This window comes from Tympanuchus pallidicinctus, unplaced genomic scaffold (genome assembly GCF_026119805.1).
Source record: "Tympanuchus pallidicinctus isolate F22 unplaced genomic scaffold, pur_lepc_1.0 scaffold23, whole genome shotgun sequence".
NCBI lineage: Eukaryota > Metazoa > Chordata > Aves > Galliformes > Phasianidae > Tympanuchus > Tympanuchus pallidicinctus.
In genome coordinates this window covers 1096073-1108330 of record NW_026294740.1, presented here as the reverse complement: position 1 = coordinate 1108330, position 12258 = coordinate 1096073, and the positions used below count along the sequence as shown (strand labels likewise).

The window sequence follows — 12258 nt, the reverse complement described above, 5'->3', positions numbered from 1 at the left end:
TGCACAGGGCAGAGACAACACAAAAAGGCATTCATCCACTGGCTCTGCCCTGGTGTCAATGTGCACTGGGAAAGATAGGCCAATTGGTGCCGATGGCCAACACTACAGGTGAGAAACAAGTAATGCAGATGAGAAAAGAGAATTCTGTGGTTCCCGATGCTGCAGCCACTTCGGTTGCAGACCAAGGTTCTGCTGGCCTCAAGTTGTTGCTCCAAACCCTCGGGGGCTCCTCGAAGAGCTGGAGGTGTGCTGGAGCCATCTCCAAGCTGCATCTGCTGCACGGCGTGCCCTGCACGCGTTACCTGGGACCAGCACGTGTTTGGGTGGGCTGCAAAGCACTTCAGGGCTGGGATGGGGCACAAAGAGCCCAAACCACCTGAAATACCCCCTTGCCACTAAAGAAGGGCCTTCGGCTTGGACAGCACTGCTTACACTTCAGTCTCAAACAAGTCAGCAGCTCACAAAAGGACTGGGAGCCTCTGGCTTCTGATAAGAGAAGCAGAAGCAATAATTGATCTTATCTGCACCCAGTGCAAAATGCTTAAGGCTAACTGCCTGTAAATCACTTGAACACTCCTTGAGTTATGCACTAGAAACAAACTTGAAAATGAAAAAGGATTATCTGGGGAATATCTGTAGCTCTCCAGTATCTTGGAAAATACAGAGTGGTCTTTTCTCTGCCTTGGAATTAATAACACAAAAAGTTTATATCTCTGCATGCATATAAATGTATGTGCATTTATATATATATTCACATACACATAAAACCCTATTACAGATGCATGATCTGATAAAAGAACATCTAGGAGCCACAAGGAACCAATCACTCTGCAATGGCCCACCAGGCACAGCACAGTAACACCAACGTGTGCGCCAGCAGAGGACCACAAAACCCCAGAGAGAGCCATCCTGCACACCATAATACTGCCTCTTTAAAAAAAATGAAGTAGTAATAATAGCTAGCATTAAGGATTTGGGAATAGACTGAATGATGGAACAAAAGTTCCGTAGCACCTTACTTCACAGCTGAGATGGGAAAAGGAGACCTCTAAAAACCCACCTCTGACTGGGTGCTGTATGTGTATCTGCAGCAGGAGGAGGCTGCTGGAGTGCTCTGCAGAATTTTTTTAAATACTTCTAATTAAAAGTGCAGCAAACACTTCAATAATAAGCAGCCCTAGGAGGCAGCAAGAGAGTTGGATACTTCTTACAATGAAGATGTGCTGGGGAAGAGGTGTGTATGACGCTGTGCTGCCCCAGGGGCACATCCCAAGCTGACATAACTTATAGAAAGAAATTTGGCAGCCCTGCTGACAACGCACTTTGGTTTTGAAAGGGGATTCCTGCTGTCAGTACAAAGGCACAGCCAGGGAGGACCCACCCATCACCAAGAGGGATCCCAGATCCACAGCACTTTGGAAAGGCAGGTTCTACAGTGTGCCCCTGTGCCTGCTTCCACACGTTGCTACAAGCAGGCACTGGCCAGGGATGTGGATAGCAAAACAGGTTTTTGGAGCAGCTGCTCTCTGTAGAACCCACTTACAATCACACAGTGATTTCACCTATTCAGTGATGGCTTTCTATTCTTAAGCTGAGGATGATGCAAAGACTGCTGGCTGGAACAAATGAGCAGACTCAGCTGGAAGAGTCTTCATCCTGCAGAGCATCTGCTGGCCAGAGCCAGCTGCCAGCCCTGCTCCCTGCCCCTGCACAGCACACCAGACCTCTCACTGCTCCGAGATAATGAGTTTTCTGAGGACGTGTAAGTAGAGGCAAATCACATCTTAAAAGTTAGATAGGAATAATAAGAATTAATAACTAGCCATCCTATTAAGGCACAAGCAGGAGTGGAGCCTGGGGATGAAATGCAAAAAGCAGCAATAAAAGAGAGATAAAAGCCCTACAACCTGCTCAACCCTCAGATCCACCCATTTAAAAATACATGAGGGAGGAGAAGCAGCTTTCCCCAAAGCAGAGGATTGCTCCTCAAAGCAGTGATGGGTCCCTGGCACAGGCGAGCCCACGGCACGGCTTGCTGCGCTCTTCCATACTTACTGCAATTTTGGCCTTGATGCTGGCCAGCCTGTCCTGGGCGGCCGCCAGCTCAGCGTTGGCTCTGCTCAGGGCCTGCCTCTTGGGCTCCACGTCGCAGAACACCTCGTGGAAGCGCACGATATTCACCACCCACGAGCAGAGGCCGGCTGCCGCGTAGGACTTGGTGGTAACGAATTCAGGTTTGAACTCAGGATCCTCTAAATACGGCTGGAGGGCTTTGAGGCAGTTCTCGTGGATGTTCTCCTTGTCGAACTTGATCAAGGAGTCCAGGAACCCATCCACCCTGGCCATGGTGGCTCTCGCTGCCTTCCAGCTCCTGTCCTTGGGAATCTTTCCTCCCGGGGCCGTCAGCACCATCACGGCAGCAGTGACATTGCTGACGGCTGGAGGTGGCGACCCGAAGGATTTCAGTTCTGTCAGGTTCTTCTGAAAGGGAAAACGAAGTCGTTAGGCAAAAACAAATGAGTTTTCTGTTTGTTTCACTGCTAATATACTCAGGCACCTAAGATACTGACCTGATAAATGGGCTTTGCTCCACCTGAAAGTTACTGCCTCTCAATAACCACTGTGCATGTTTATGGCATGTGCTCCACTCCCACACTCAGCTCCTGGCTTCCCACCCAGGACCAGCACAGCACACTCTCCCTCCCCACACACTCAACCCTTCCCTGAGCCCAGGGCTCTGCAGAAAGGGGCTTTGTGAACTCCTGATAGAATGGGATAAGGCCAAGTGAAACCTTTCCAGATAACAACTTCTATATAGCAGTCTCCAGTCCCTCTAAGACTGCCTTGCAGGGCAGCTCATGCTCCCTTGATGCTCAGCTTCTCCCCATGCCAGAGACACTCACATATTACGGTTTGCATGCATCTGTATCTCCATCACACAGCCCCAGTCCAGGCACTTCAACCAATGCTCTTTAGCAGAGCAGTCCCTGCAGGAGAGAGCTGCTTGGCTCTCAGAAGGGACAGGCTGATTCCTGGAGGCATGCTTGACCTTCCCTGCTGCCAAGCCAGGCAGTTTCACAGAATCACAGAATCACAGAATCACCTGTGCATCCTTAACAGCAGGCAGGTCAAATCTTGACCTAAGCACAAAACCCTGCTAACACTTAAAACCTCTCTCTATGCACACACAAATCAGCTTTTGCATGGAAAAAACCAGCACAGGTGAATTTGCTGTTCTCAGATCCCAGGCTGCAGCCGAAACAAGGACAAGGGCTAGAATCAATACCCGTTTAAGAAAAACCTGTGAATTTCTGCAGTTCCTGTTTAAACCAGCTCTTAATAACTTCTAATCTGCATTCTCTGATGTTCTGCTTCCACCAGTTTGTCTACTGAAGCAAGTTTGGTACCTCTGAGCATTTGTTTTCGGGAGAAAGGTGTCAGCTACAAAGCTGTCACCAAGCGCGCTGCCTCTGCTTGCTGCTAGCTTTTGTTAATAATCAAGCTGACAGAGACAGACCCTTGGGAGCTGCGTGCACTTGTGGTATAAAACGTCTCTAATTAACGTGCTTAGTGATATGGAGCTGACTGTGGGCACAGAGAACGCCACAAAAAGCTCTCCTCTATCCCAAATCCCTGCTTGGCTGGATACAGGCAGCGCTCTGGTGCTTGGGGTGGCAAGGATGGCTTTGACATCAATCCCTGTTCAAACTCTGTCTCCCTGGTAATGGGATGCTGAGCCGGTACTGCTGCTTTTTTTACCGAGAAGTGAGCACTTCCACAGCAGGACAACTCAATACATTGCTCTGAATTCTTCCTCCATGCATTCGCACACCTGCAGGATGGGAATTGGAGTGAGGATGCTTGCACCAAGCGCTGCCTGCCTCAGAAACACTGACCACTGTGGCATCCCTGGATGTCTTTCGACCATCCTGGGGGATACTCCTTGCACACAACTTGGAGGAGAGTCACTGCTATTGATACTGTCACTGTCTTTGGCTCATTGTCATCCCTGCAAACACTGGGCAGCACTGGCCGAGCACCCCTCCAAGCTGCCCACCCATCTCTGCAGCACGGCCGCTGCCTCCTCGTGGAGAGCTGCACTGTGCCTAACAGAGACCCACGGGGGGGAAGGCAGTCCTGAGGTGGGTATGCCATCATCACCCCAAAACAGGAGAGGGGGCTGCACAGACCCGTGAAGTCCCGTGTCCTGTGTTCCAGGGCCTACAGGATGTGGGTGCTGAGAAAGAGCCCAGGCATGCCCATGGCACAAGCAAACAGCACTACGAGAGGCAAAACGGCTTTTTTCTTTCCTCTACAACCTGTTTTCCCATGTTTTCAAACACAGTATCATGTATGGATGTGCATTTCTGATTTTGCAGGTGCTCTCTCTGCTGGGCCTACAATAACCTCTACATGGCATTCATCATGGTCCATGTGATAAATATCTTAATTGCTATTTACATACACAAGTCACTTTCATAGCCCAGTGGGTAGAACATGGGACTGTTAATCCCAGGGTCGTGGGTTTGAGCCCCATGTTGGGTTCCGGACTGTTGTGGTGGTTGCTCAGGACAGGAGAGGCAGCATGGAAGCATGCAAGTCAGAACTTTTTATTTATGCATACAGATAGAGAGACCTTAAATTGCCTCGCACTTTGCCTCAGTCACACTGCCACCAGACCCTGCAGGAGCTGTAACCACTAAACTGCAGGGATGTATGAGAGGCTGCAGCAGCTTCCGTTGGAACAAACCTGCAGTTGCTTCTTGGCTTAGAGAGCTCTGCTAATGCTGCTTGCAGGTGTCTAGAAAAAAAACAGGCAAACCCAATATGAAAGCTGAAGGATGCAGACACGGCCCCTGTATTCCAGCAGTGAAAGTCACAACATCCCCGCTGCAAAGCCACACAGAAGCAGAAAGGCTGCAGATGATCACCTGGTCCAACCATCACACAAAAGCTTAGCAGAGGATGGTTTCGATCCATCGACCTCTGGGTTATGGGCCCAGCACGCTTCCGCTGCGCCACTCTGCTCCACCTCTGGGGAGACATCATCGCTTTGGAAACCCATTCCTGGTGACTCATTTTTTCCTCTAAAGCAGAGCTATGACTTGAGGCATGACTGAGCCATTCTGATCTGGCAAATAACTCTGAGTTTCTGGCTGCACCTGGTGCACAGCCATTTCTTTGCCTGCTGAGCAGCAGGAGCTTGCTGCTCCAGGTGCTGCTTTCACTGCAGCCAGGAGACCAACGGCAAGAGTGTGTTGCTGGGGTACGCCTCAGTGCAGGGCTGCAAAATAGGAACTTCCAGACCACTCTAATTGTAAAAATCTTCTCAAAGTAAATCCTTCCTTAAATCAATCGCTTTGGAACATCTCTGACTGCAGGAGGCCATCTCCCGGTTACTGATTTCCCCGGTGGCTTCACCCTTTCAAGTGGTCCTGTCTGCAGGAACACACGGCCCCACCAAGAGTCGTTTCACCCAAAGACTGCTTGGTTACAGCTCTCTCTGGATAAACCCAGCAGAGACCCAGTGAGGCTTCAGCACCAGCCCTTTTTGTATCAAGCAGGAAGCCAAGCCATGAGTGCAACTCCAGGGCCATGCAGCTGTGCTCAGCAAGGCCTGAGAAACGCCTTAGGTGAACAGAGGGCAGGAGGAATCCTGTCCCACACCTGCAGTCAGGTGGAAAAGACCAGGCCAGCCCCTAAGCTCACACTGTTTTGTCCATACGACAGGGAGATATGAGCCCTCCCATCACAAGCTGCTTTCCAAAGTTGGGCCACGTGGGGACTCAGAGGATGCCCACGTTCACCACCAGTGTGAACACCAACCTGTGGCGCTGGCCTGACAGCTGCTTGTGCAAAGCCATCAGTCCCCGCTACACAGCTGTGTGCTGGGGAAAAGGCTCCAAGCAGATGGACATCAAGTCTGCCTCGGTGCTGTGAGTGGCACCCAGCTCCCACTGGGCTGATTGCGTGCTCACGTAACGTAGTACGTGTCACGTAGTAACACCCAGAGCAAACACTGCTTTTGCTCTCTCTCTCAAAACATTACAGATTCTGCAACGGTTATGAAGCCGGGCTTATAGCCTCTTCTCTGGGGCCTGATAGGGACAGCAGAACAATTTCCCTTCCTCATGGGTCGGGAAGATGAGCAGTGGAGTCAGCTAGTGGAGAAAAGCTGCATACAAGGAACCCACCCCCAGGTCCTCCTGCCCCTCTATGGCCATGGCTGAAGGCCAACTGGAGCTGCCTCTGGATCAAGTATACACAACCCAGGAAGGAAGTGAAAGCAGGATCAACACAACACCCCAAAACCAGTGACAGACCCCTACCGCAGAGATGCCAGCTTTCTATGGGAGTCCCAGCCTTACCTTGTTGAGGGTGTTCAGAGCAGCCTGAGCAGCTGCCAAGGCAGGCTCAGCTTTGGCCAAGTCTTCCTCACAGTCCTTCTGTCTCTGCTGGACCTCCTGGGTGATGAGTGCCACTTTCTGTTCCTCTTCATCTGCAGCTGCCTTCTCCCTGCTCACTTTCTCCGTCTCCACACCCACCACCTGAATCAGCTTGTCGGCATCCTCATTCTTCTGCTTCAGTTCCGCTTCCTGGGCTGCCAGCTTGGCCTTCAGGTCATCCACCTGGGGGAAAGAAGTACATATGGGTGTACAGCTGCTCAGCACCCTGCTTCCCCCACTCTGTCCCACTTGAGGGGGCCCAGCAATAGCTAACAGTATGGAGGGGCCATGTATAAAGCAAGCAATGCCCTGGGAGTTCAGAAAAGCACTACTGTTTGTCAGCAGGACACTGCAGTTCTGCTTCACTCCTGGTTTCTCATGTAGGGGATGGAGAACCCATGTGCATGGTGTACAGGCCACAGCAGACTGCTAGCAGGAACCCTGTAGGGAAGGAATCAGAACCAGAAGGATTTACTGCTAAGGATGTTGTCCCAGCCCTGCTCACTGCCTCTGCTGGGGAACTGGCTAGAGGCAAATGTTGCTTTGAGGAGGATTCACTAGGAAGCAAGCAAAAGCCCTCATATTGGGCATATTCCTCTTCTTGGGATTATTTTTTCACAACACAGAAGCTTCACCAGATCACTGCAGCTACTCTTATTATAAAGCTTCCATCCACCTATCAATGCAACAGCCATTGTTAGATTGTATTCTGGTGGATGAAAACCTTGATATGAGCCAACAGAATGCACGTGCAAATCAGAAGGCCAACAGCACCCTGGGCTGCATCAGCAGAGGGCCGGCAGTAGGCAGGGAGAGGACTGTCCCCCTCTGATCTGCTCTCATGAGGCCCCATCTAGAGCACTGTGTCCAGACCTGGGGCCTCCAGCACAAGAAAGATGAGGAGCTGTTGGAGGGCATGCAGAGAAGGGTCACAAAGAATGCTCAGAGGGCTGGAGCACCTCTCTTATTAAGAAAGGCTGAGGGAGCTGAGGATGTTCAGCCTGGAGAAGGCTCTGGGAAGACCTGACTGCAGCGTTTCAGTACCTCGAGGAACCTACAGGAAAACTGGGGAGGGACTCTGTCAGTGAGTGTGGTGACAGGACAAAGGGTAACAGCTTTAAACTAGAAAAGAGAAGATTTAGGTTCAGTGTTAGGTGGAAATCCTCTACCCAGAGCTGGTGAGACCCTGGCATTGCTGCCCGGAGAAGTGTGGGTGCTCTGAGGACCCACACACCAGCAGCAGCTGAGCCCTGCAGGGCAGGAGCCCTCCAAGCAATGGCTGCAGCACCTGCACAGCCGGGAGCTCGGGCCGGCTCTCACTCGAGGACAGAAGATTTCTTTCTAAAAGCCGTTTTGATGACTTTACACAGCCTCTGTGCAGACTGCAGAGTCGTTTGCTGTCCTGCTGTTGAGCTCATAAAGGATTGTTAATAGCTCCTGGGGTACAGCATTGCCATGTAAAAACTCTCACCATGAGGGAAGTCAGATGCTTGTTTTTGTTCACAATTCTGCTTTTATGCATGAACAGAGAGAGCCTCATTTGGAACACACACAAACTGAAGCTATTGACGTTTGTCATCAGCTTCAAGTGGAGATGGTTTCTTAGGAATCTCACTGCACTCCTGCACTGCACACTTCATTTTCCACCTCCTGCTGCACAGGGCTACAGCACTGCTTTAACCAGCACAAAGATGTGCCCATAAATCCCAGCAGCTCCAGACACATGGGAGCACGTAATCCCCTCAGTCAGCAACCAGAGAGCAACCTCTCGTGCAGCTCTGTGTCTTCTGAGATTGCAGGAAATTGAAGTGGGAGGCTTTGCTGATTGCAGATCGGCCTTGTGACCTGCCCCAAATCCGTGCTCACGTGCTGGACGCACACCCAGCCAGGAGCTCTATGGCTTTACACGACCACAACAAGGCAAACAAGGGATTATAACCCACTAGCTCTCCACAGCTCTACAAAAGGAGCAGATGTATACTCAGCCCTCAGCACTGACTGTGAGAACAGACAATGCCCTGACACAACCTGCTTTCAGCCAAGAACATATTGTCAGGATTAAAGAAAAAGAAAATAATCAGGAAAATCAATTAGAGCTCTTCTTGAAAGAATTCCTAATATCTCAATTCAGAGAAATATGTGCTACCAAGTCACCTGTCCAACTGGTTTGGATCATGTGTTAAGCCCCCAGCAGAAACAGTGCAGGTTGGGGTGCCGTGCGGATCCTGGCACTTTGCTGGACTCTCTGCCAGCAGAGCTCAGCATGCTGGGGGGTGGTGGTGGCTTGCAGCCTTCCTTACCTCCAGCAGGGCTTGGGAGCACACTAGAAAACCATCACATTTTCTCAATGACAATAAAGCTCAAATGCAGCTGAGCAAGGGCAATTTAAGAGCGTTTGCCCAGCAGATAGAAAGAACGAGCAGCAATGCCTACGTAACCAAACTCACTGTCTTCAGTGATTTCCTGGGGATGGTGTTAGGAATGCAAACTGATGACCTTACTCCTCCAGCTTCACCCTTTCAGCACAGCAAACAGTTTCTCTCAATACCACGCTTGGATCCAGAGCAATAACAGTCTGTCACATCCATTTCTCCGTCCTACACATCACAGAGATCACAGAATGTTTTCACAGAATCACAGAATTGTAGGGGTTGGAAGGGACCTCCAGAGATCATCGAGTCCAACCCCCTGCCAAAGCAGGTTCCCTACAGCAGCTCGCACAGGTCGGCATCCAGGCAGGTCTTGAACATCTCCAGAGCAGGAGACTCCACCACCTCCCTGGGCAGCCTGTTCCAGTGCTCCTCACCTCACTGTAAAGAAGTTCCTTCGCACATTGGTGCAGAACTTCCTATGCTGCAGTTTCCAGCCGTTTCCCCTTGTCCTGTCTCCACTCACCACTGAAAACAGTCTGGCCTCGCCATTCTGCCCCCCACACCTCAGATATTTATAGACCTGGATCAGGTCCCCTCTCAGTCTTACCTTCTTGAGGCTGAACAGACCCAGATCACTCAGCCTTTCCTCATAGCAGAGATGCTCCAGGCCCTTCACCATCTTCGTGGCCCTCCGCTGGACTCTTTCCAAGAGATCCCTGTCCTTTCTGTACTGGGGAGCCCAGAACTGGACGCAGTGCTCCAGATGAGGTCTTACCAGGGCAGAGCAGAGGGGGAGGATCACCTCCCTCGACCTGCTGGCCACGCTCTTTTTAATGCACCCCAGGATGCCGTTGGCCCTCTTGGCCACAAGAGCACACTGCTGGCTCATGGCAACCTGTCATCCACCAGGACACCCAGGTCCCTTTCCGCAGGGCTCCCCTCCAGCAGCTCATCCCCCAACCTGTACTGGTGCATGGAATTATTCCTCCCCAGATGCAAGACTCTACACTTGCTTTTGTTAAACCTCATCCGGTTTTTTTCTGCCCAGCTCTCCAGCCTGTCCAGGTCTTGCTGAATGGCAGCACGGCTTTCAGGCTGTCAGCCAATCCTCCCAACTTCGTATCATCAGCAAACTTGCTGAGGGTGGCCATTATCCCCTCATCAAGGTCATTGATGAAGATGTTGAACAGGACCGGACCCAGCACAGACTCCTGAGGAACACCGCTAATTACAGGCCTCCAACCAGACTCTGCACCACCAACAACGACCCTCTGTGCTCTGCCAGTCAGCCAGTTCTCAACCCACCTCACTGTCCACTCATCTATCCCACACTTCCTCAGTTTTGTTATAAGGATGTCGTGGGGGACAGGATCATAAAGCCTTACTGAAATCAAGGTAGACTACATCAACTGCTCTCCTCCCATCCACCCAGCCAGAGACAACATCACAGAAGGCCACCAGGTTGGTCAAGCACGACCTCCCCCTGGTGAACCCATGCTGACTGCTCCTGATAACCTTCTCTTCTTCCAGTTGTCTGGAGATGACATCCAGTACAAGCTGTTCCATCACCTTCCCAGGGACAGAGGTGAGGCTGACTGGCCTATAATTGCCTGGGTCTTCCTTCTTGCCCTTTTTGAAGACCGGGGTGACGTTGGCTATCTTCCAGTCTTCAGGCACCTCCCCCGTCCTCCAAGACTTCTCAAAGATGACAGAAAGCGGTTCAGCAATCACCTCTGCCAGCTCCCTCAGCACCCGTGGATGCATCCCATCAGGTCCCATGGATTTGTGAACATTGGTGTTGCCTAGGCGCTCCTGAACCACCTCTTCCCTGACTGCAGGGAGGTCTTCCATTCCCCAGATCCTCTCACTAACCTCCAGGGTCTCGGATTTCTGAGGGGGAGCTTTTTCACTGAAGACAGAAGTAAAGAAGGCATTCAGTATCTCTGCCTTCTCAGCATCCCCCGTTACCAGAACATCCCCCTCACTTAGCAGGGGAGCAACATTCTCTCTAGTCTTCCAGTTTTGAGTTGGAAGGGACTCTTAAAGGTCATCAAAAACTTCTGAGGAGACCCAGGTCTACTGGGAGACATCACACCACTGCCTTTGGGAAGGCACAGGGACAGCAGAACCCATAGACATGATCCCATGAATGGCAAGCAGAGCCATCCCCTACAGAGTGCTGCTAGAAATAAAAGCATGAAAGGCTCTCCTCTGTCTATAGATCTCATGTTAACAGAAGGCCCCACACTTCCTTCCTTTCATGCCAAGAAGGACCTTCCACTCTAAAAGTTTGTGCACATAGCTAGGCTTTGCTTTTTTGCTATGTTTTGCTATTGCATTTCCAAATCTAGAGGCAGACCACTACTAACATCTGTTATCCAGGGGTGTGCAGGAAGCCTTCCCAGCATAGCTCCCATCTGCCCTCCCACAGCCCAGGACTTCTCCAGCAGTCACGGTCTCCCTTCTTCCACTGGTAACCTCATACCCCTAATGCACATCCGCCCAAAAAATACATAAGTATTGTTAACCATTCAGATTGGCAGAGCCAACTGCAATCCTCCGAGCTTCTTTCTTAGTTGCATTTCCCTGGTCGTTCCTGGGTGAGCTCCACAGTGCTCCTGCTTGGGGCTACAAACAACAACCCAAAATGCAACATGATGCACAAAACAGCACGATGCAAACAGAGACGAGCACAGAAGATATCACTGACACCCTCAGTACCAGTTCCTTGGAACGGCTGTTTTAGATGGGAAGGATGAAGGCTGATGGAGTTCATAGAATCATAGAATCACCAAGGTTGGAAAGACCTTCAAGATCACCCAGTCCAACCGTTCACCTATTCCCAACAGCTCCCACTAAACCATGTCCCTCAACACAACATCCAGCCTTTTCTTGAACACCCCCAGGCTCGGTGACTCCACCACCTCCCTGGGCATCCATTCCAGTGCCTGACCACCCTTTCTGAAAAGTAATACTTCCTCATGTCCAGCCTGAATCTCCCCTGCCGTAGCTTGAAACCTCTTGTTTGTCTCCATACAATAAGAGCCACTCTGGAGACTGAGGCCAGGAACCCCTATTCATCTCGTCTCTGTACAAAAGAAACAATGGACACTGAATGGAATGGAAAGGCCGAAAATCAGAAATCCACAGCCCAAATACAGAGCCCAGGCAGCACTAAAAGGCTTGGGGCAATGTGGACACAGGCACATACAGCGGGACTACAGAGAGCTGCTTAAAATAGAGAAGCAGATTCACAAGTAAGGCAGAAAGAGATTGCCTCATGTCTTGAATAAGAGCACAGTTCTGGGCATTCACCCCTCTTGAAAGGCACGAGCCCCCACAACTAATGGTGCAGCAACGTGAGGCGTGCTTTATAAGCAGTAATCCAGAAGATTCATTGCCACCTCCAGGGAAGATGAGACAAACACCACTGTCTGCCA

General features: G+C 50.9%; 1 protein-coding gene and 1 non-coding gene across 2 annotated transcripts in view; both read right to left on the bottom strand.

Moving 5' to 3' along the window:
• Positions 1–12258, bottom strand: part of DNAH9 (dynein axonemal heavy chain 9) — a 188826-nt gene that overhangs the window by 81234 nt on the left and 95334 nt on the right. Inside the window, exons 49-50 of the mRNA XM_052688193.1 lie at positions 6369–6629; positions 2056–2481 (exon numbers count right to left, since the gene is read on the bottom strand). Coding sequence (XP_052544153.1) covers positions 2056–2481; positions 6369–6629 — 687 coding nt within the window. The remainder of the gene's footprint in view (positions 1–2055; positions 2482–6368; positions 6630–12258) is intronic.
• TRNAM-CAU (transfer RNA methionine (anticodon CAU)) lies at positions 4957–5028 on the bottom strand. Its single transcript has one exon. It is a non-coding gene; the product is annotated as a tRNA-Met (tRNA).